Consider the following 23,901-nt stretch of genomic DNA (forward strand, 5'->3'; position numbering starts at 1 on the left):
AACTTAAACTAACCTAAAATAGCAACTCTTTTTTATTTGCAGCTGAACGAGAGCATCCACATCCGTGCTCTTGTTAAAGAGCACGGATGTGAGCCCGAATCCACTTTTATTAATTTTTTACTCCATGCTCTTCCCCAAGAGCACAACACTTACATCCATGCTCTTCTGCAAGTACATGCTCAAAAGTCCCACCATTCCATTATTTAATTTAAATACTTTAATTACTAAAAATACATTAAAATATAAAAATTACGTAATTAAATCCTAAAAAATAAAAATTACAAACTTAAAATCCTAAAAAATAAAAAATACATAATTAAAAAACTAAAAAATAAAAAATACTCCCTCCGTCCCGAGCTACTCGCTCATTTCCTTTTCGGCACGGAGATTAAGGAATGAGTGTATAGGAAAGTCAAAAATGACGGCTATAGGTGAAAATTTTTACTAAAAATGGAAAGAGTGCAAGTAACTTGGGACGCCCAAAAAGGAAATACGTGCGAGTAGTGCGGGACGGAGGGAGTACATAATTAAAGGCTAAAAAATACCCCGTGGAAGACTAGTCCTCTGGCCCTATCCCCAATGTTTTTCGGAGACCCGTATCATTGCCAAATATGAATCAAGTTGCTCGGAAGTCATCCGAGACCTATTGCCCAAATTGAGTTGAGTCAAAAGGGTCCACAACGAGTTGGAGGGGGTTGAGGTGGCACAAAGGGAGCGGGAGCGAGAGCGGGGGCGGATGGAGTCGCGGCGCGACGGCGGTTGGTTGTCGCCTTCTTCCTTCCTTGCGGCCGGCGTTGGGAACTGCTCGGGCCGGCGTCGGGGATACCAAGTTAGCTCTGCCAAGCTGGCTAGCCACCTCATCCTCGCAGACGTCGGATAGGGATACCGACCTCAACCGTTTGCTGAAGGAGGATGATACGCCTCCCTTATACTTCGGATGCACACGCACCTCCTGCCAAGCACTGATATACTTGAATGGTTTGTAATGTTGGGATTGGTAGGTCGCCAAGGCGGCACTGATGATGTCGAGCTCCCTCATGCCGCTCCCTGCCGACCGCTCTTCCTGAAGGTAATACCCCTGGAACTTTTGGATTTCTTCGTTGACTCTGAAGATGGCATTGCGCACCATACTCTCATTGCGCTCGATGGTTCCATCCGGGCGGTTTTCATTTTACCGGCGAGAGACGCGCCACCAAAACCTATTCCCGCTTTGGTTCGTGCCAACCTCCGGATATTCGGAGATAATCAAATAGACTTTGAATAACTGATCCATCTCCGCCGGAGTGTATGGGGTGCGGACACCACGAGAAGTAGGAGGAGGAGTTTGAGAGCCGCCGCTCCCTCCCGGTCTGGGTTCGGGTGCCCACCAGTATCGCCCATCGAGGGCATCTTGGTCGTCCACCGGGTAAGGCCATAGCCACCCGGAACTTGAGAACCTTGGGTTTGAGGAGGGGCCAAGAATTGCGTTTCCGGACTAGGGAATGGTTGTGAGCCGAACCATTCGTGGTTCCAACCGCGGGAGTCGAAGGGATGATCGCCGGAGCCGGACATTTTTTTTGTAAGAGTGAAAGATTGAGAATTGATAAGAGAATTTAGATGAGAATTGTGTAGTGTGGTAGGAAATTTTTTTTGTGGAAGTGGAGGTATTTATAGATGAAAATGTGAATTTGGGGAAAAAATTTGAAAATAAATTAAAAGTGGGGAGAAAACGGATATAATTTATTGGAAAGTCGGAAAATATTTTTTTTATTTAAAAAAGATTTTTTAAATTAAATTTGATTTTTTAAAAAAAAAATTTGAAAATGCCAACGGCTTTGCCGTTGGCCAATCCCGTTGCGCCACATCAGCCTGCTCAGCGGCACGGACGTGCCCGTGGCAAGAGCACAGCGGCGGACAGCACAAAGCCGCGCCAGCGGCACGGGCGCCGTCCGTCCGAGAGAGCAGCGTTGCGGATGCTCTAAAACACAAGTAGGCTAATCCAATGATATGAAACATAGAAAACCACAATACTATTATTGAGGAATCACTTTTTTTAGAAACAGAAACCTAATCTGGAAGTTGAAACCCCATATACATTTATAGTGAGTACATATGCTGTAATAATTATAGCAAAGTTGACGACGACAACAACAACATCAAGAAAAGGTGCAAGGCAAGACTAGGTGTAGTGTAATTTTCACCATTTGGTTGAGTAGCACTTTGTAGCTTTTCCAGAAGTGAAATAAGGCTGGAAATGTTTCATGACTTCCTCGTAGGTAGGCCTCTTGTAGTCGACTGCCTGGTCATTATGAAAACACGGTTAGCATGTGTCGATGAAGATGACGGGAGTTGAGAGTCAGCAAGGGGAGAATACCTGCTCGACGACTTCTTCAGGGGTAGCCCATTTCCATTCTGAGAATTCTGGATCTGCTTCACCATTTGCTAAATTGATTTCACTTTCTTCTGCTGTGAATCTCATCAGAAACCTGTGAGTGTAATTAATCAATTAGCAATGTCCATTAACAAATTAACAATAGAAAATTAAGAGTCGCCATAAATAAGCTTTTATGGACAAATAAATTGTAGTATAAACTAAGGCACTGGTGAGGCTGTGTTGTGTATCAAACTAGTGACAACATATCATTCAATAGAATGTCGAGTCGCGCTAGTGCACAATTTGGCACAGCGGCTGTTTTCCACGAGATAAGGTAACTTTGCCACAGAGAGACATCACTACATAAACTGATAAATGTAGTCTAGGCCGATATGTATCAACAAGAACCCAAGAGTCCAAATTTCTTGTTTGTTGGCGCACAAAATCTAAACGACACGTGCTTGTTCGAGTACATCAAGCCATTCCCAAAATTGACTCTTCAACATCTAGAAGGGTATTCAAGGAATCTGACAACATTCGAACTACATAAAACCAGGTCATGAACTTACCACTTCTGTGCCTGCCCGTGCCATTCTCCACCCCAGAGTCGATTCACTTTTGATTTTACAGCCGGAGGGAAGTCATACGTCAACCATTCAGGAACCTGATGATTCATACAACTTGAGAAACGAGTAAAAAACTTGTTCACACTTTTTAAGCAAATAATCAGCATCAGTAGCTCATTTATTCAATAGTTATCGCGTAGTGAGAAGTCATCAACTATAAGTCTATAACAAACCTCGTCTATTACTTCAGCAGAGACTACTCCAGTTTCTTCCCTCAATTCTCTGATTGCTGCAGACCTCGGTTCCTCTCCTTCTTCAATACCTCCCTATGCAAGTTATGTAAAAAATCTCCAGTCAGCAAAGCAATATCAGATAAGAAATTAGTATTACTATATCTTTGAATTGTTTTTAATCCTATAACCGACTACCAGCGCCTTTCACACGAGCAAGCTCGAGATGCTCAACATAGTCATACATACATAAACAAGCAGCTTCATAAAAATGGTTTCTTTAGTGGTTTCAGCATCCAAATATACACTTACAGTCAAACAGAGATTTGTAGCAAGTTATTTTAAATCAAAATTTAAGTGAAACAAATATCTCTATTTCAAAGTTTAAACTAACTGTGGCTTTACCTGAGGCATCTGCCATGCTCCAGGAACATTCAGTCTTGATGCTACAAATACCTGCAAATCAAATTAAAATTACAAATTTAACATGGGCATAGAAACAAATCAACAACAGGAGAGATAAAACAATAAATTGGACAAGCGAGAATGGAGAAAGGAGCAAAAGACAAAACCATCTAAAAACCTATACTCCATACTAAACTATAAGAGGGATTTGGGATAAACTAAATAACTTAAGAAATTATCAGAAAAAAAACAAGACTGTTTATGAAAATTACTACAAGATATCTCTACATACCCTCATTATTACTAATCAAATGGAACCAAAAAGATTGCATTTTGATGGCACGAAACAACAAAGCAAACTGAAAACATACCACCCATTATCAAATTACTCAGAAATGCACAAACATCAACACCAATACTAAATCAAGAAGGCGTTTTTTTTGTCCCATGATAACAAAGATTGGGTTTTTCTTTTGCCCTTCTATACTTACCATATTGCCATCATTGATGAGACATACTCCAACGTTAGGGCGATAACCAGAGGGCAGACCCTCCATTGATTCTCTCTCCTTGGCTGAAATTAGCGGTGTCTCCAAAAGAATGGAAAATTTGAGAGGGGGATTGGGGAAGAGAGAGAATCTCTGGAAAAAAACAGATCACTATCAGAATATTACTTAGCAGAAAGTCAAACCCATTAATATGCACTGTAAGGGCATCCGCAGGGGGCGGATGTCCCGGTGGAATTCCCGGCACTGCCACATTATAAGGACTTCTCACTGCTCTGCCATTTCATACGAAATTCCCTTTGCACAGAATTCCCACATAAAAAAATTCACAAATTAATCAATTTTCGGAAGTAAAGAATTTACGGAATTAAAATTTCTCACCGCGGAATTCAACGGGATGTATTTATAGAAAATCAAAAAAATATTTAATGCAAAGGCCGGAATTTCGTGCGGAATTCCGTGACAGCCCACGCAATGGCGGACGTCAGGACGGAATTCCGCGCGGAATTCCACGGAAGGCCGCGGACCAGCGACGTCCTCTTCTGAATTCCGTATCTGTTCGTGTGTGGCCTAATGGCGGACGTCCGCCACGGAATTCCGCCACGTCCGTGGGAATTCTGCGTCGAAGTTCGCCATTGCGGATGCTCTAAGAATGAGCTGATGATGACATGGACTGCGTTGAGTTCAAAAAGACTTTTTCTGCTTAACTGCTTATCGTGCTCATCTAAACGTGGGAATTTTTTAATTTAGTCGTTGTTATTATTAATGTTATTATTATTAATGATGTTATTATTATTATTTAGTGGGAGGAACATAGTTATTTTTTATTTAAATTTAATTTCGACTAAAAACAACAAAATTTATTGTGTGGTTAACTACCTATTAGCCGATAATTCAATGTGTTTTTGCATGCATCCGCACGTTAGAAATCGTACTTAAGGGCACCCACAGTGGGGCGGACGATAGGCCGTCCGATTCCTCGCGCGCGCCATCGTCCGCCACTGTGGGTGCGCGGACGATGAACGATGCGTCGTCCTCGCCCGACAGATAGTCCGCGGAGGAAGCGCGGACGATATGACATCGTCCGCGCCATCGTTCGCCCACTGTGGGCGACGCGAACGATGCAACGCGTTTTTTTTTCGAATTTTGTCTATTTATTAAATCTCGTTTCTCATTCTATTTTTCATACGAACATTTCTCGCATCTTTCATTTCTCTCATCTCTCACATTTCTCCATCTCTCACAAACCAAAATGAACCACGACGACGACCGGAGTTCCTCGGAGGGCGGTAGTCCGGCCTGGACTCAAGCCTTAAATGCAGTCGTTCAAGACGCAATGGCGGAATGCTTAACCGAAATGCAGTGAGAGAAGGCGGCAGTGGCAGCGGAGCAGATCCCCAGGCCTATTCGACGTCGGACGTTTGTCCTGCGCGAACACGCAGCAGCTCACGAACATCTAGTTGCAGACTATTTTTCCGAGCAACCACGGTGGGGCCCGACTGTTTTTCGCTGCAAGTTTAGAATGTCTCGTTACCTTTTTCTCAGCATTGTCCAGACGTTGGAGTCACGTGATGAATACTTCCAGTATCAGGAAGATGACATCGGCAGACCCGGACTTACGCCGTTGCAGAAGTGCACGGTTGCACTCCGTCAGTTGGCCTACGGCACCACGGCGGATATGTTCGACGAGTACCTCCACTTCAGAGAGACAACAGGCCGCGAGTGCCTGAAGAGATTTTGTAGGGGAGTTGTGGAGGCTTACATCGACACATATTTGCGAAAGCCGACTGCTGTAGATTGTCAGGGCCTGATGAAGATGCACGAGACGGCGCACGGCTTTCCTGAGAGCATCACCGATTGGACCGATGATGAAGGTGCATCTAGCTCCTCTAACAGGGTGACCGCTCCCCTCGCTCGAGGATTACCGACGGGTTTCAATGAGGTTCTATCTAGACAGGCCTCAATGCGCAACCAACAAGACCATGCTCAGCTCATGAACGACATGATTGAAGAAGTGTGGGCCCGTAACCGTCGTCGCTGAGTTTGCGTATTTTTTTTAATTCGTATTGTAATGTATTAATTTTATAAATGAAATGAAGGTTTTTTCCAATTTTTGTATTTATTTAAATATTCAAATAAAAGAAAATGCTTAGGGCGCCCCTTAGGGCGGCTTATAGGGCGTCCAACTGCAGGTGAAAGGGTAGGGGGATAAAATGCTGACGTGGTGGTGCATAGGACGGGGTTTAGGGCGTGCCTTAGGGCGCCCCACTGCTGATGCCCTAAAGCAGCCGTAGTGCTGTACTTAAGCACTAAGCACGCCTTTGCGCATGCTCTCATGGCCTCACCAAAAAAGTCTAAATTCAAATATAAATATAATTCTTGTAATGGTGATGTGAAGCTTTTGCACTTGATTGTCTTGATTCCGGTGGTGGATAGATAAGGGTGTTTGGTGGGGAAAAAGGTAGGCGTTGACATTTGATGGATTAATGGAAATAAGAATCTCATACTGATGGAATTTCTGTTCACTTGCATTATAAATTTATTAATTGCCTAAGTTAAGGTCATTATTCTTCATGTAATAGTAGTGTATGTATAAAAGTTCCTCAGGTGCCATAGCTTTTGAAAAGTCTCCGTTTTTTCCCGTGTCATGTTTTTGTTTTCTACAACTATTTTTCATGCCATTTACATGTAAAACTCAATTTTAGATTGAACATCACATATTTATCCAATTTGTAGAGTTCTCATCAGAAAGATATTTCTCCTAATTTGTCAATTTTCCATATGCCGGGGCGTCTATTATGATTTATGACGATGACAGCCGTGGCAATGATGGCCCCCAAGATGACATTGAGTATACTGAGATTTACCATGGCTGTTACCCACATTGTGGTTCAATTCTGATCTTGAAAATGCACTTTAATATTGTTCGAATTGGAGTTGAATTAGTAAGTTTAAGATGATGGATCATCATCCCAATATCTAAGTTAGATTTAGATTCAGATTCAGATTCAGATTCCAACAAAAAACAAATAACTTAAAACCGTGGTCGGCAGGATTCGAACCTGCGCGGGCAGAGCCCACATGATTTCTAGTCATGCCCGATAACCACTCTGGCACGACCACGTTCTTGCAAGTGTTTTTGTTTAAGTGTATTTGTCTGCTTTATAGAAATGGAATACTCCATGTCGTCATTTTTTGTCTGTCCCAATTTAAGAGTCTCATTTAAAATTGATCATATTTAGATTTAAAATTTAACCTCATTGTTGATGAAATTTACACCTAAATGTCATTACTTTCATAAAAATAAAACAAAACAAAATCCTAAACATACAAAAAGTCAAAAGGATCTCACTTTCCACTATCTCACTTCAATTAGGAGAGGGATCCTCTGTTATGTTAAAAAAAATACAGCAGGCCCTGTTGTGCTTGAAACAGCAGCAGACAACGAATGAAACGCAAGAGGGGAGATGGTGGAACCTTTTCTTTTCTTTCATGTAGTATTATTACTTTAGTCAATATATATACGAGCTCTTCTTACGACTTTTAAAAATGATTTTACCAATATTTTCCAAATGATTTCATATTGAAAATATGCTAAGTCAAATTTTACATATCTTTTTCTTTTTACTTTTAATAATACTTTTATATTTGTATAAATTGTTTATTTTCTCTTCCTTTTTTGAGATATACGACTACTATTTATTTTCATTGTGGAATATTTTTATTTGTATACTAAAAAACACAATAAAATTAAATTACATTTACATACTATTAAAACACTTATAAATTATGATCATGGTATTGAATATATATGTCTGTTTTTTTGTGTTTAATATTTATATTTTACATCTTTCTTGTTTAAGTATTATTTTCTATAGCACTTTTTATTTCTAAATGTTTAAAGCTAATAATTTATTCTAAGAATAATCTCTAATATCATATAGAATCTTCAAGTATGTTAAGTTATTAATTTAATTGAAAACTATAATATATTTGAGAGTTTTAATAAAAATAAAATATCAAAAAAAAACAAAAGGGAAAATGGTTGTGGTCTTTTCTTTTTTATTCACACCATTTTATTAAATGCATAGATTTAAAATCACCAAGGCTGTAATTAAAACATATAATACGTTTAACATATTTGAGTTAGTGGAGTATTAAAAACAGATCTAGTGTAATTTGTCTGCAAATTTTTTATATCCCTTTCTCTTCTTTTTTTTTTATGTTATTTCACTTTTTGTGAAATAAATACAAATATATTACAATTTTCAATTAAATCAATAAACTAAAATACGAACTCATTTAGAAAATGTCGTTAAATTTTGAAAAGAATAACAATGAGATATGTGCCTATAATGATTAAATTAATAGTACACAACGAAAGAAAAGAAAAGCATCTCCTCTCTTGCGTTTCATTCATTGTCTTCTGCCGTTTCAAGCACAGCAGAGCCTGCTTTGTTTTTTTTTTTATCACAGAGGATCCCTTCCCCTTCAATTATCACACACTCCAACAACCATGACCCTACTTCAATTATTACACACTCAAACAATTTCTTAAAACTCGTGCCCTAACTAAATTGCACTCCTAAACTAGGACGGAGTGAGTACTCCGTATGGTAGATATTGAGAAACACAATAATTGTAAGTTTAGGGTCTGTTTGATGCTCCCGTTAAGAAAAGGACTGCTAAGAAAATAATGAAATTGAACTAACTCAACTCAATTCAATTCAATTCAGCTACTAGATTCAACTAATGAAATTGATAACATAAAATGACTATTCGGATGACCTTTTGAGCTCCAAGATTTGATAAATGTATGTCTCTCTCAAAATGACTAATAATTTTGGGCTTTAATTTGAAATTGCCCAGATAATATGGATTGGACATCGGCCCACCCAAATCGAGCCCAATTGGAAATTGATAAAAACCCTAGAAACCCTAGAGATTTATACACCTAAGCGAAGAACTTCGTCATATTCTTCCACCAAATATTTCCTAATCAATTATCTGCAGCTGTTGTTGAATTTCATCAATCGGAAATGGCGAAACGCTTAATCCCAACCTTGAACAGGGTGCTTGTGGAGAAATTAGTGCCCCCTTCCCAAACTGCAGCTGGAATCCTCCTACCTGAGAAATCCTCCAAGGTCAAATCATATTTCTTCATGTTTATAGTATCTTATTCTGAATCGTGGATCTGTAACTGCGGACATGGATTTTTCTGCAGTTGAACTCTGGAAAGGTGATTGCAGTCGGACCGGGAGGGCGTGACGCCGCCGGAAATCATATTCCGGTTGCGGTGAAGGAAGGCGACGAGGTTCTGTTGCCTGAGTATGGCGGGACGCAAATCAAATTAGGCGAAAAAGAGTGAGATCTCATTTTTCAATACTATCTCTCTATCATCTCCTCTCTTTTTCTGTGTTGCTAATTCGTTTGGTTGCGAAGCAGGTACCATTTGTATAGGGATGAAGATATCTTGGGGACCCTGCACCATTGATTCATCGGAAATCTCAATATCAAATTTGCTAGTATTGGAGTTTAGTGTGTATTGAAGTAGTGATGTGATGCACATTGTTGTTCACTCTTTTCTTGAATTCCATTAATAAACGAATATTTTGTTTTTATATGCCATTCTCCTTCTAATTCAGCTCTTGTAGATCATCTTTTTTTATAAATATAATGGGTATATTATGAATTTGAGCAAACCAAGATTGCCCAAAGTAGTAGTAGATCATAATGAAAGCAATAATCAAATTAGCATAAACTGGGATGAATCCTTTAGCTCTGAAATAGGTTAGTTTTCGGCTTCAAACACTAGATTTTATTGATGGCAGAAAAACAGAGGAAAAGTAGTGATGTTACTGAGTATAATTTATTGGTATTAGGCCTCTGTAGTAGGTCTTGAAGATAGACACTCCAACCTGCAGATTAATTTCCATAGCATTATATGATGATTGTGAGTTAGTTATAATGTTTGGAGTGTTAGTAGTATAGTAAGTAGTAACTGCTATGGCTAGGCCATGCTCAACAGAGATGAAAAGGACTCCAAAAAAGGCTCAAAGCATGACTAGGAAATCATACTCCGTATTTGTTAATTTCCATATCTCACAAGCAGCCGGGGCGTCTATTAGGCCGATGACAGCCGTGGCAATGATGGCCCCCGAGATGACATTGGGTGCGTACTGGAAGATGGGCCTGAGGAAGATGAGAGTCACCATGACTATAAGTCTATAACTGTCATTATTATGTTAGAAACTGCGCTTTTTGCAGCCGGTGTTGTGGTTCACTGCTGATCTTGGAAATGCCCCTTCATATTGTTGGAATTGGAGTTGAAGAGTTCACTGCTGATCTTGAAAATGTACCTTCATATTGTTGGAATTTGAGTCGAATAAGTTCAAGTTAAAGATGTTGGATTAATTATTCCAACAAGGATAAGTAGCCAAACAAAAGGATAACTCGGATGACCTTTTGAGCTCCGAGATTTAATAATTGTATGTCTATCTCCAAATCTACACTAAAACAATAAGTTTGGGCTTTGGTTTTAAATTGCTCATACAGTACGAATTGGACATAGAAACGGCCCAATTCGAAATAAGTAGCCCAATCTGAAATTGGTAAAACCCTAGAACCTTCTACTTCATCCCTCGTATTCCATCATCACTTTCCAATTCAATCACATCAATCGAAAATGGCGAAACGCTTAATCCCAACCTTGAACAGGGTGCTGGTGGAGAAATTAGTGCCCCCTTCCCAAACCGCAGCTGGAATCCTCCTCCCGGAGAAATCCTCCAAGGTTAAATCACATTTCCTCATAACTATATTATCTTATTTTGAATCGTGGATCTATAATTACCGGCATGGATTTGTCTGCAGCTGAACTCTGGAAAGGTGATTGCAGTCGGACCCGGAGGTCGCGACGTTGCCGGAAATCATATTCCGGTTACGGTGAAGGAAGGTGACGAGGTTCTGTTGCCTGAATATGGCGGGACGGAAATCAAATTAGGCGAAAAAGAGTGAGATCTCATTTTCCAATACTATCTCTCTCCTCTCCTCTCACTTTCTGTGTTGCTAATTGGTTTGGTTGGGAAGCAGGTACCATTTGTATAGGGACGAAGATATTTTGGGTACACTGCACCATTGATTCATCGGGGATCTCAATGTTGAATATGCGAGTATTGGAGAGTTTAGTGTCTAGTGATGCTGCACATTGTTGTCAACTCTTTTTCTTCAATTCCAATAATCAACGAATATTTCGTTTATATCGTTTTTTATGCTCTTCTAAATCGGCTCTTGTGGTATATTAGGCCATGTGTCTCTTCATTCTTTGGGCCCATTGTACTTTTCACTTCATTATTAATGAAGAGATCGAACCTCCAATTTTCCTTCTCTTATTAATTTCATAATCATCTCATCCCTTAACAATTTATTTAATTTTATTTTTTATTTTTATTTTCAACAAATTCAATTAATAAAAACCCACTTTATAAAATAAAATTACAACTCAAAATTTTTAAAAAATTAAAATACATAATTAAAAATCTTTAAAAAATGAAAAATACACAATTTAATTTCTTTCACTCACTCTTTCTACCGGTTGTCAAATTTTGTCCAAATGAGTTCCATTATATCATCTTGGAGTTGGGCGTGGGCGGTAGAATAGGTTCGGGATCCGATGGATGTAAGTCCGGGATCGTCTTTGGGGCGGCGCGGCTTCCTCTGCCTCCCTACGTCGATCTTCTTCAAGCGATTTTTCCATTATTCGACGCATTTGTTCAAATGGATCCATGAATGACTAAAATTTGGGAGAAGAATAAAAGAAATGATTTGAGATGAAAATTGGAGTGGAAAGAGAGATGATTTGAGAAGAATAGATGTGTGTTTTTGTGTGTGAAAGAGGAGTATTTATAGAATAAAAAAGAAAAAAAATAATTTTTTAAAAAAATTACCGTTGAACAGTCATATGACCTTTTTTATTTTTAAAATTTTTTTAATTATTAAATTTGATTTTTTTTAAAAAATGATTTATTGCGTTAGCGTAACGACTCCCACTCGCGGGCCGGCGAATGGGCGTCACGCGTGGCTCCAGCGCGCGCCACGTCGCGCAGGCGCTTGGCGAGCTGTCTCGCGCGCCTTCTCGGCGGGACGGGTGTCTCAGCGGGCAGGGGACGAGACGGGACGCTGCTACACGTCCCGCGCCCGTCTCGTCTCGGAGGGACGAGATAAGGGATACCCGCGAGAGGCGTTGCGGGTGCTCCACAAGTAATTGATTTCTATTGGGCATGACATTTTTTTGAAAAATATTTATTAATTTAAGTTTGAAGAGAATTAAAGTAGAGAATAAAACTTTTAGCTAAAGAAATAGCAGTATACATGGAAGTACTCCTATGTTATCATAATCAATTGATCATAAACTGGATTGAGTATTTAAACAAATTGAAATGGATCATGTATTTAAGTCCCACTCTTGTACACTATTTTATAAGAGTACCAATTAGCAATAGGTTCGTAGTTGGCCTAAATCCAATAGCTCGGAAATCGATTGGTTTTCAGCTTCAAACACAACATTTTACTCGACATTTTACTTATACACTACTCGCTCAAGCCATCATATAGTTCTGTTTGGATGAGGGATGCTAAAAAAATGATCAAATATAATGAAAAAATATATATACTACGAATAATCTAATACTCTTATACAAAGAGAAGAGTAAAGGTCAAATGTGGTCCTAAATGTATGGTCGTTTTATGAATTTGATCCTGAACATTATTTTTTTAATTATTTGGTCCCTCACAGATGAACTCGGACCGGAATCAGTCCTAAATTGACAGAGCCATCTAAAACAGACGGTCAGTGGCATTTAAGCAGGTTTTGACCAAAAGTAACCATTTTAATTAATATTTTTAATTATTTCAAAAAATATAAAAAATAATTGTTAAAAACACATAAAATGACGAAGAACACTTTCTTCATTCTCTTCTCTTCAGCGACAAACAGAGGGTCCGACGACGGCTGCAGTTCGTGAACAGTTATGGAGCGTTCTTTGTACAACAGACGGTCCGGATAAAGTAGTGGTGGTCACGACTGATTTTGAGTCGGAGCTCGTACAGGAGGGTTTTGAGGCGACATGGGTTGCGGCGGCGGGTTTTGAGGCGGCGGAGGGTTTGAGGCGGATTGTGTTTGAACGATTGTGTTTTATTTTGGATGTATTTGTTTTTATATATTATGCTTCTTCCACTTTTTGCTAATAGAAATTAAGAACTTTAATTAGGTGTAACTAATTACTATTAGTAATTTAATTTGGTCAAAACCCTTAAATGTCATTGACTGTCTGTTTTAGACGGTTCCGTCAATTTAGGACCGATTCCGGTCCGAGTTTATTTGTGAGAGACCAAATAATACAAAAGATAATGTTCATGACCAAATTCATAAAACGACCATATGTTTAGGACCACATTTGGCCTTTACTCCAAAGAAAATACTAGTAATTGAGGAGTAACACATTTGAATTGCATGTACAAACGACAAGCATCAAGGCCAAGAACATGCCAAGACAACAACTGAAAGTACGTCCTAAGAGCATCCACAATGGGGTGCCCTATAGTCCTTCCTATAGGGCGCCCAATCCTCCGCCACATCAGCAGTCCATCCTCCTACCCATCCACCTACAGTGGGATGCCCTATAGCCTACCATATACTCCGTCCTATAGCATTTTATTTGTCTTTTGTATTTTTTAACATTTTATTTAGTATTCGAATATATATAAAATTGTAACACAACAAAATTTTTAAAAAAACTTCATTTTATTGAAAGTTGAAAGAGCACAATACAAAATACTTAAAAAAATATAATTTCTTCAACCATGTCGGACATGAGCCGAGCATGGTCTTGTTGGTTGCGCATTGATGCCTGTCTAGCTAGAACCTCGTTGTAGCCCATCGGTAATCCTCGAACGTGGGGCGGGGTCATCATGCTGGAGCTAGATCCAGCTTCATCATCGCCCCAATCGGTGACTCTTCCACCTTTGTATTCGACTATCATGTTATGCAAGATGATGCATGCATACATGACATCGGTGATGACGTCCTTATACCAGAACCGCGCCAGACCCTTCACTATTGCCCACCACGCTTGGAGCACACCAAATGCCCGCTCCACATCCTTCCGCGCAGCCTCCTTCTTTTGCGCAAATAAAACTCTCTTCTTACCCATTGGGCAGCTGATCGTCTTCAAAAAAACAAGCCACCTCAGGTATATGCCATCGGCCAAGTACTACCCCATATGATATTGGCGTCAGTTTGCAGTGAACTCGATGGCCGGGCCGTTGCCATTGCATTGCTCGGTGAAGAGATATGATGAGTTCAGGACGTTGATGTCGTTGTTCGACCCCGCCACACCGAAGTAAGCATGCCAGATCTAGAGCCGATGGTCAGCAATGACTTCGAGTAACATCGTCAGGTGGCTGCCCTTGTATCCACTCGTAAATTGGCCTCTCCACGCCGTCGGACAATTCTTCCACTCCCAGTGCATACAATCTATGCTCCCTAGCATTCCAGGAAAGCCGTGCACCGTCTCGTGCATCTTCATCAGGGCCTGGCAATCGTCAGTAGTCGGTCTTTGCAAATATGTGTTTCTGTAAGCCTCCACAACTCCCCTACAAATTTTCTTCAGGCACTCGCGGCCAGTTGTCTCCCCGACGTGAAGGTACTCGTCGAACATGTCCGCCGTTGTGTCGTAGGTCAACTGCCGGAGCGCAACCGTACACTTCTGCAATGGCGTAAGTTCGGGTCTGCCGATGTCATCTTTCTGATACTGGAAGTAAGGATCACGCGCCTCCAACGTTTGGACAATGTTGAGAAAAAGATCTCGCCTCATTCTAAACTGGCGGTGAAAAACCGTCGGGCCCCACCGTGGTTCCTCGGCAAAATAGTCTACGAACAGACGTTGGTGAGCTAGGTAGTGCTCGCGGCGGATAAACGTCCGACGTCGAATCGGCATCTGGATCTGCTCCGCTTGGACCTACTCCGCCGCTTCACGCTCGCGCTCCATTTCGGCTAAGCATTCCGCCGCAGCATCATGAACGCAATCGAACAAGGCCCGAGTAATGCCCTCTGAGGTACTCCAGTCGTCGTCGGGTCTCATTTTTTTAGTGAGAGAAAGATTGGTGTGTGGGGAAAAGAGAATTGATGAGAGATGGGAGAGAAAAGTGTGGAAAATGGAATGAAATGTGAGGTATATATAGATAAAAGAAATTAAAAAAAACAAAAACGCGTTGCATCATCCACTGTATCGTCCGCGTCACTCACAATTGGGCGGATGATACCGCGACGATGTGTGTTCCGACGCCATCGTACGCCGACAATGCATCGGGCATCGTCCGTGGAGCTACAGTGACGGACGATAGCACGCCCGATGCATCGGGCAGACTATCATCCGTCCCACTGTGGATGCTCTAATATGAGGAAGAGCTCATTTCAGTTTGCAATATGTGAAAGAAAAGTGATTAGACTTATCCACTGTTATTTTTATTCTTTTATAGTTGCTGCTTGATCCACTATTTCAGTTTGCAATATGTGAAAGAAAAGTGATTAGTCTTCTTGTCCACTGTTATTTTTATTCTTTTATAGTTGCTGCTTGATCCACTATTTCAGTTTGCAATATGTGAAAGAAAAGTGATTAGTCTTCTTGTCCACTGTTATTTTTATTCTTTTATAGTTGCTGCTTGATCCACTATTTCAGTTTGCAATATGTGAAAGAAAAGTGATTAGTCTTCTTGTCCACTGTTATTTTTATTCTTTTATAGTTGCTGCTTGATCCACTATTTCAGTTTGCAATATGTGAAAGAAAAGTGATTAGTCTTCTTGTCCACTGTTATTTTTATTCTTTTATAGTTGCTGCTTGATCCACTATTTCAGTTTGCAATATGTGAAAGAAAAGTGATTAGTCTTGTCCACTGTTATTTTTATTCTTTTATAGTTGCTGCTTGATCCACCATTTACATAGTACTCCGTATTTTTCTTTGTAGCACTCCCAAAAAGCTACATAAATTGGGATCTTCTACTTAGAGAGTTAGAGAGAATACCACATTGTTTGAAAGATGACTGAAGGGTTTACCAGAATGTCTGTACATATTGATAGTTTCTATCTCCCAGGTTTAAACACACTGCGGATTTCGGGTACCTGCATATGCGGGTACCGATACCCGTTTATCATTTCAGTTCGGGATCGGGTAGTATAAATAGTACCTGATCTTTATTTTATATCGTTTTTGGTACCTATAAATCACATTTTTGGTACTTGATGCAATTTTCACCCCAAAATATCATCTAAATAAATTCATTTTTCCATTTATGTAATAAAGGATATTTTGGGTATTGACAAAACTAGTACCAAATGTGATATTATAATATCTTCTCTCATTCTCCTCACTCTTTATATTATTATTATTAATCAATATTAGTATTATTATTTTGATGTTATAAAATAATTAATTTATTTTTTAATATCATTTAAATATACTTAATCATAATTATAGTTATAATTATATTTAATTATAATAATATTATTATTATAATAGTAAAAACTACTAGTAATTAATAAATAATAATAATTATTTTTTATTAAATTAATAACTAATCAATATAGTCTTAATTAAAATTTAAAATTGTGAATTGTATTAATAATGATAAAGAGTTGAATATTTTTAGTTAGGTGTTTCAACCCTAAACTGAGTATAAATAATTTAATTAAAAATATTCAATTGATTTAATTACTTTAAATAATTAATTTAATTAGGTGTTTTGTTATTGATTTATATTTTGAATGCAATTAGATGTATGTATAAAACATTTAAAAGAAAGAAGTAAAAAAAAGAGAAAATAAAAAGAGGAAACGTAAACTAAGGAGAAAATAGGAAGAAGAAAGGAAGATAAAATACTAAAAAGAAATAAGAAAGGATGAAAAAAATCACATATTTGGTTCTATTTAATTGAGATTTCCAAAAATATCATCCATAACAAAAAAATTACATGTTTGGTACCTAAGGTTATTTTTTTCATGAGTACAAAAAATGATATAAAATAAAGATCATGTATAATTTATGTGCGAAAGTGAAATATTATATACCATATTCACGTAGTTGACTCTATTTGTAGCCCAAATAGTACAGTAAAAAAACACTTTTATGAGTGCTGCAAACACTTCATTTTGGTGCTAGTGACACGAATTACATATTCTTTACTACTTAACTAGTTTGTCAAAAAGAAATTGTTGCTGCATTTTACGTATTTAAATAAATTACTCGTATAATATTTGTACTATATAGAAATATGAAACAGTGAAAAAGATGTAAAACATGGATATTTGAATCCAGACTATATAAAACATCAACATAATATTATTTGTATGTTACTTGTAGTGTACAACTCTCCCAAGAAGAGGAGAGGTACAACTCTCGCAAGCACGTTTTGTTTGCTGTCATTAAGCTGTAAATTGTAATACTCCTATGTATGCCTGTTTAGCCTTGTTAATTAATTACTCCTACTTAAATTTCCTTGCTTGGATTGGGATGGTTGCGTCGACATCAACGCCGTTAATCAAACAGTCTCTGCATCAACGTCCTCTCTCTCAATATTCGTCTTCTTCCATCTGCACAATTGCCCTAATTTCATCCACGATTTTTATTCCTTTCGGTTTTTATTGATGATCACGGTAAATTGTTTACTATAATGCGAATACAACAGCGATGAAACCGTACAAATTCCCCTGCAGCGGAAATTGCAGCCAGAGATCGCCGCCGGCGTCTCCCCGGACGCCCAACCGCTCTCCGAGATATCGCTGTGCCGCAAAGCCAGTCCGGCCAGCTTCTAAATCACTCGGCCTGCGGCTCGGGTGGTTCCTGCTCTCCCTTCTGCTCAAGCGCCATGGCCTCTTTCTCTTTGCTCCCCTGCTTTACCTTTCGGTCGTGTTGTTCTACATGAAAACGGTGTCGTATGATATCGTCCCCATTGTTAAGCTGAGGCATACTCTGGCTCTGTTTATAGGAGCCCCCATCTCTACGCCAAGCTGCGATCCGAGATGGATTCTGACAATTCGTCTGTTGATGCGGTTAGTAAGTGCTGCAACTGCCAACTGGCATCTTCTTCTGTTGAATTGCTTGTTCATGTTCTCCTTATTGATGTTTACTTATGTTGTTCGGTTGTTCAAGGTGAAAGTGATCTCAAGTGTTGATTTTGAGCTCTTGGCCATTATAGCTCTGCTATTGTTGTTTTGATCTGTGATTTATTGTAAAAGCATTTTTTTTTGAGTTGCATAATGTTTCCTGTGTTTCAGTATTAGCATTTTACCCATTTTCTGCCATTTACTTCTGTCTTTATATAGGTACGTCTGTGCCTGTCATTTTAGAATTTTAAATGCATCACTTACTTCTCCTGCTAATGTGTTAGAAAATCTGCAAAGAGAGTTGGAATCATTTTAAGAACTCTTAGACTTAGTGTTTGGTAGCGCACAAATTACCTGATTCAGGAAATGTAAGAATGATGTGAATCCAATGTGCATTGAATCACCGATCACAATGTTTGAATTCTGGGCTCTGCCATTGTAAGAGTATCTAGATTCACATCTAACAGTTTCCAAGCGACATCTATTTCCTAATCCAATCTAATAAATCCAGGAATGTGTCTTAAATGGATTGTGTAGTGGCTATTCATCCATGATGTCGTACAATGATGATCAAGATATGTTTATTTGCTTGGCCATGTCTGTTTATTATAGAGAAAAGCAGACTGGTTCTATGCTTATATGCTGAACAAATGTACTAATTGATATGAGCTCGCCCCTTTTCTCAATTCATATGATACAAGATGAGATGCTATCTTTAGGAAGAAACATGAATCCCTTGTAGACTTTTGAAATGGATGCTATTATATTTGAACTTACTTGCTTCCAAAAAAAATCTCCTGAACACCCCATGGCTCATCTGTTTGATACTACTATTAATGGGATTTTTCATCTTACCTGTAGATATCCAGTGTATGGAAAAACTCTTATAAAAGTGGTGAATGGAGACCATGCATCAAAAAGTCATCAGGAGGTAAAGATAGCTCATAAATATTTGGTATCTTCTAGGTTTTATATTTTAGGGCTATTAGCCTGCTTAGGCATCAAAACATCAAAAGATTAAAGGATTGTTGTAAACTGACATATTGCAGCTTGAGTCATAGAGTTTGTGTATTTTGATATGCTCTTGTGTACCGTTGTTATATCTTTTCATGAAAAAATTTGTAAAAACATAGTAGTACATTATTCTTGCAGGCTTACCCGAGTCAAATGGATATATAATTGTTGAGGCCAACGGTGGGTTGGATCAGCAGAGAACATCGGTAAAGTTTATTGTTAGCATTCTTCATTTTTCAAGTAAAGTCTTGTCATAGTTTATATTAATTGGAATAGCAGCATCACTCTCTCATTGTTGGTGGCGTTTACAGATATGCAATGCTGTGGCTGTGGCTGCCTACCTGAATGCAACTCTTATAATTCCATATTTCCATTTCCATAGTATTTGGAGAGATTCAAGGTTAGCAATATCATAACTTCTGCCATGTTTTGCATCTGTGAACTAAATACAGCTATGAATTGCATATTTACTGAGACAAATATAAAATTCTGTGCATGGGCTGTGAGAGTGTTCTATCGTGAGAGTTATTGTCATCATATGAAAAGACAAAATATGAGATATCTAGGTAAAGCAATCCCACCCAACTAGAACATAAGTAGAACCTGCTTCAACTGTTCAAAGTCTTATGGAAAAAACAATCTCATTTGACATGTTTGTAGTTCAAAAGGTAACTGATTCAGGCTTTTGAAATGCACAGCAAATTCAGTGATATATATGACGAAGAACTTTTTATAAAGACGCTGGAAACTGATGTTCGAATAGTGAAGACAATTACTGGAAACATAATGGAGCGGTTTGACTATAACTTGAGCAACGTGTACAACTTCAGAATACAAGCCTGGTCATCAATAAATTACTACAAGGATACAGTTCTTCCGAAACTGCTTGAAGAAAAGTGAGTCTTAACGTTTCTCAGTGTCATTCTAGACTTTGTGTCACTTTCATTGTTATGAAATCAATCTGTCCAACGCATTTATGACTTTTCAGTGATATGATTTGTTTTTGCATCTATCTTTGATATGGAGTGAAAGTGGTGGACCGGTGGTGGCTGGGGTGTGCGGCTACTGCTAGAAACACAGGGAAAAACACACAAACAGGGCAGCAAGTGAGCTAGAAATATGAATGATATTGAGAGATGTATTACGTAACAAGAGAACAAATTAACAAAGTTTCCGCAGCTTACGCTGTCCACAATGACTTGATCCCCTAGGTACTCTTTTTAAACCTCAAGGACGTAATTAGAAGGATTTCACAAAGACCCCTAGGCCCTAACCCTACTCAAACTCTATATAGAATACTACTTACTACTCTGCAACAAAGATAAACCTTAGAAACTAAACAAGATAAACATAAAATAACTAAAGACAAAAGCTAAGGGGGAAATGATTCTTATCAATATCAATCTACCATTCTACCGATTCATTAGATCCATCTAATGGCATGCTGCTGATGCTGATCTTATGTGTACTCTCTTTCTGCTCCACACAAACGGTTAGGTGTGAATACTTTTGTCTAGAAATAATTCGTTATCTTCCCATTTTTGATGCATCTCGTTCATGGCTTACAGACTGATGTAACTACTACTACCTCCGTCCCACATTAAGTTTCACATTTAGTGTGGGCACGGGTTTTAAGAGATGTAAAGAAAAGTGGGTTGAATAAATTAGTGGATTATGGGTCTCACTTATATATATATTAGTTTTATAATAAAATGTGAGTAGAATTGGTTGATGGAATGTGGGGTCTACTTACCATTTGTGGTAAAAGTGAAATGTGACTCTTATTGTGGGACGGACCGAAATTGCAAAATGTGACACTTATTGTGGGACGGAGGTAGTAGTTAACTTTCTTGTTTCTTGAATTGATTTTTATAGTTTGTGCCTGAGTATGCCTCAGTTTCTGTTATTTAATTTTGCACTTCTTGGATTTGCACCCAATCCTTCTGTACTTGCTAATCAGGATCATAAGGTTGTCACCTTTTGCAAATCGGCTATCTACTGATGCTCCTCCAGCCGTACAAAGACTTAGATGCTTGACGAATTATCAAGCACTAAGATTTGCAGATCCTATATCAGCTCTTGGTGAACTTTTGGTAGAAAGAATGAAAAATGGTGGCAAATATATATCCATGCATCTTCGATTTGAGGAGGTGGGTCAGGGGAGTTTGTGTTTGAACTCTTTCAAAATGAAGTATTGAACGTGTTCTTCTGTAGGATATGATCACTTTCTCTTGTTGCATATATGATGGCGGAATGCAAGAAAAAGTTGACATGATTGCTGCAAGAGAAAGAGGTTGGAAAGGAAAGTTTACTAAACCAGGTCGGATCATAATTCCTGGAGCAATCAGACTAAATGGAAGTTGTCCCTTAACTCCTTTAGAGGTATTACACAGTATTATATTATCCCCTTCAGTTCCCCCCACCCCATGTGATAAGATTTAGTAATGAGCTTCATGCATATGCCTTTAATTTTCTTTGAATAACAAGGCTGTTCATATCATTTTATACAAAGCTCATTTTGATTCCTAGTAACGTTAATGAATCAGGTAGGTCTTATGCTGAGAGGTATGGGCTTTGGGAAAAGCACTTCTGTTTATCTTGCGTCCGGGAAGATATACAACTCCGAGAAGTATATGGCTCCTCTTCTGGAAATGTTTCCATTATTACAAACCAAAGAAACACTGGCATCTGCTGAGGAACTAGCTCCATTTGAGGTATTAATTCTACAGCTATCATTTTGTTTATTTAACTTCTCTGTATATCAATCAATATGTGTTTCTTAACCCAAATTACTTGCATATTTCCAGAATTACTCTTCCAGAATGGCTGCTATAGACTACACTGTTTGCCTTCACAGTGAAGTTTTTGTACCAACTCAAGGTGGGAACTTTCTGCAATTACTGCTAGGACATCGAAGATACTTGTATGGTGGACATTCCAGGACAATCAGGCCGGATAAGCGGAAGTTGGCATTGTTATTTGACAATCCAAATATCGGGTAATCAATTGTCTGATTTTCAGACTGCCTCTCCTCTTTAGTTTGTGTTCAACTTATGAACAAAATGTAAATTGTGTTTCCCAGGTGGAAAAACTTCAAGAAGCAGATGGTAAATATGCGAGCAAATAGTGTCTCAAAGGGGTTACAGTTGAAGAGGCCGAGTGATTCAATCTATTCATTCCCTTGTCCAGATTGCATGTGCAAAGCAGACAAGAGCGAAAATGCAAGATCGTCATTGACTAGGTAGCTACAGAAAAGCAGAGGGTTAATGTTTGTCCTATTATTTGTTTGTGATTCTTTGGATTTTCTTCCTTGTCTTTGGAGGGATAGCATTTTTTGGCGTGGTGCAAAATGGTTGAAAAGCAAGAAGGGATGTGATGACCCCTAATTTTTGTGAGCTACACAGGCACTAGTAGTTATACATCTACTTGTACAACTACAATCAACACCTGTAGACCACACATGATTCAAAGGAGCACGACTTCTTGTTGCTTTCTCAATTGTACATTGCTCGTCTTCTACTGTACAAACACTTCATTTCAAATTTTCAACACAGATAGTATACACCAAACTTCTCTATGTATGTATCTGTACATTCTCTCATTATACATGGAAAATTTTTCATCATATTTTTGTAGGAAACTCATTTTGTTCTCTTCTTTTTCAGTCCCGCCAGATAACTTCACCAACATAATCAACCTAATTTCGAACTCATGATATAACTGACGAAATTTTGTATTAAAAATAGTATTAAACATGAGTATCTCTTCAAGAGAGCTCTAAATCTGTTTTTGCACATCTTTTCGAAAGTGCTTTAATATTTTTTTACTTTCAAGGAAAAAATAATACTCCCTTCATCCCATAAAAATAAAGACATTTTCCATTTTGGGATGTTCCATAAAAATATCCCCTTCTATATTTTTGATAACTTTCTTCTCTTAATAAGGTGAGTTTCATTCTCTACTAACAATATTATAATTACATTTTCTCTCTCTCTCTCTCTCTCGTACTTTACCAATTATGCATTAATTCTCGTGATATCCCAAATATCAATATTTTATGGGACGGAGGGAGTACTACTCATTTGATCAAGAAAAAAGTAAATTATTTTTATTATTTCAGTACATTCAAAAGAATTAGAGAGATGTCCTATAACGAAGATAACAACCTCGACCACGGTGTTTCGATTGAACCGGGGGGCCACGACACTTCGCCGCTGGCTACAACGATGACTTAGTTGTTGTCGTGTGATCGAGAGTTGATTGTTGTTAGATTTTTGCTATTGTCACAGTAGCCTATCCAGGATTTTTGATTCAGGGGTGCAATACTTATATTGATTTGAAGCTTTAAAATTTGATCAATTATTTTTCTTTTGTTTTGTTAGTGGATAATATCTTATTTATATATTTTTGTAAATTATAAATATTTTATATTAATATAAATATAATAATTAAATAGTAGTAAAAAGATATCCTGAAAGTAAATCTTTTGAACATAAATTATTGGAACAAAATTACAATTATTACTACAAGAAAAAAGAATATATAATAACCAAATAATTGATAAAATATTTGCAAATCTTATTAGCAAAAATATAATAATGAATATAAATTATTCAAGAAAATATCTATTATGTTTCAAACAGAAAAGAAACAATGTAATAAAAATAGATA

At 38.2% G+C, this 23,901-nt stretch overlaps 3 protein-coding genes, 1 non-coding gene and 1 pseudogene across 4 annotated transcripts; 3 read left to right on the plus strand and 2 right to left on the minus strand.

The window, feature by feature from the left end:
• Positions 1-1,982: 1,982 nt before the first annotated feature.
• LOC121746971 (nudix hydrolase 25-like) lies at positions 1,983-4,251 on the minus strand. Its single transcript, XM_042140943.1, has 6 exons — positions 4,046-4,251; positions 3,555-3,605; positions 3,153-3,245; positions 2,923-3,017; positions 2,354-2,465; positions 1,983-2,278 (listed from the first exon to the last, which is right to left on the minus strand). The coding sequence occupies exons 1-6, from the start codon at positions 4,109-4,111 to the stop codon at positions 2,177-2,179; spliced, it is 519 nt and encodes a 172-aa protein (XP_041996877.1). The 5' UTR covers positions 4,112-4,251; the 3' UTR covers positions 1,983-2,176.
• Positions 4,252-7,101: 2,850 nt separating this feature from the next.
• On the minus strand, positions 7,102-7,183 carry TRNAS-AGA. The gene has a single exon. It is a non-coding gene; the product is annotated as a tRNA-Ser (tRNA).
• Positions 7,184-9,003: 1,820 nt separating this feature from the next.
• LOC121746513 (10 kDa chaperonin, mitochondrial-like) lies at positions 9,004-9,681 on the plus strand. Its single transcript, XM_042140388.1, has 3 exons — positions 9,004-9,204; positions 9,285-9,424; positions 9,506-9,681. Exons 1-3 carry the CDS (start codon positions 9,100-9,102, stop codon positions 9,552-9,554), a joined length of 294 nt encoding a protein of 97 aa, XP_041996322.1. The 5' UTR covers positions 9,004-9,099; the 3' UTR covers positions 9,555-9,681.
• Positions 9,682-10,570: 889 nt separating this feature from the next.
• Positions 10,571-11,452, plus strand: LOC121746514 (10 kDa chaperonin, mitochondrial-like). Its single transcript, XM_042140389.1, has 3 exons — positions 10,571-10,850; positions 10,931-11,070; positions 11,150-11,452. Exons 1-3 carry the CDS (start codon positions 10,746-10,748, stop codon positions 11,196-11,198), a joined length of 294 nt encoding a protein of 97 aa, XP_041996323.1. The 5' UTR covers positions 10,571-10,745; the 3' UTR covers positions 11,199-11,452.
• Positions 11,453-17,524: 6,072 nt separating this feature from the next.
• Positions 17,525-22,831, plus strand: LOC121747158 (annotated as a pseudogene).
• The last annotated feature ends 1,070 nt before the right edge of the window (positions 22,832-23,901 follow it).

This window comes from Salvia splendens, chromosome 9 (genome assembly GCF_004379255.2).
Source record: "Salvia splendens isolate huo1 chromosome 9, SspV2, whole genome shotgun sequence".
Classification (NCBI taxonomy): domain Eukaryota; kingdom Viridiplantae; phylum Streptophyta; class Magnoliopsida; order Lamiales; family Lamiaceae; genus Salvia; species Salvia splendens.

Bases quoted from the DNA above. Each gene is read 5' to 3' on its own strand.
- LOC121746971 (XM_042140943.1), bottom strand. From the start codon at position 4,111: ATGGAGGGTCTGCCCTCTGGTTATCGCCCTAACGTTGGAGTATGTCTC. The intron at 3,606-4,045 runs GTAAGTATAGAA...TTTGATTTGCAG, and splicing joins TCATCAATGATGGCAATATG to GTATTTGTAGCATCAAGACT. The intron at 3,246-3,554 runs GTAAAGCCACAG...TAACTTGCATAG, and splicing joins GAGCATGGCAGATGCCTCAG to GGAGGTATTGAAGAAGGAGA.
- LOC121746513 (XM_042140388.1), top strand. From the start codon at position 9,100: ATGGCGAAACGCTTAATCCCAACCTTGAACAGGGTGCTTGTGGAGAAA. The intron at 9,205-9,284 runs GTCAAATCATAT...ATTTTTCTGCAG, and splicing joins TACCTGAGAAATCCTCCAAG to TTGAACTCTGGAAAGGTGAT. The intron at 9,425-9,505 runs GTGAGATCTCAT...GTTGCGAAGCAG, and splicing joins ATCAAATTAGGCGAAAAAGA to GTACCATTTGTATAGGGATG.
- LOC121746514 (XM_042140389.1), top strand. From the start codon at position 10,746: ATGGCGAAACGCTTAATCCCAACCTTGAACAGGGTGCTGGTGGAGAAA. The intron at 10,851-10,930 runs GTTAAATCACAT...ATTTGTCTGCAG, and splicing joins TCCCGGAGAAATCCTCCAAG to CTGAACTCTGGAAAGGTGAT. The intron at 11,071-11,149 runs GTGAGATCTCAT...GTTGGGAAGCAG, and splicing joins ATCAAATTAGGCGAAAAAGA to GTACCATTTGTATAGGGACG.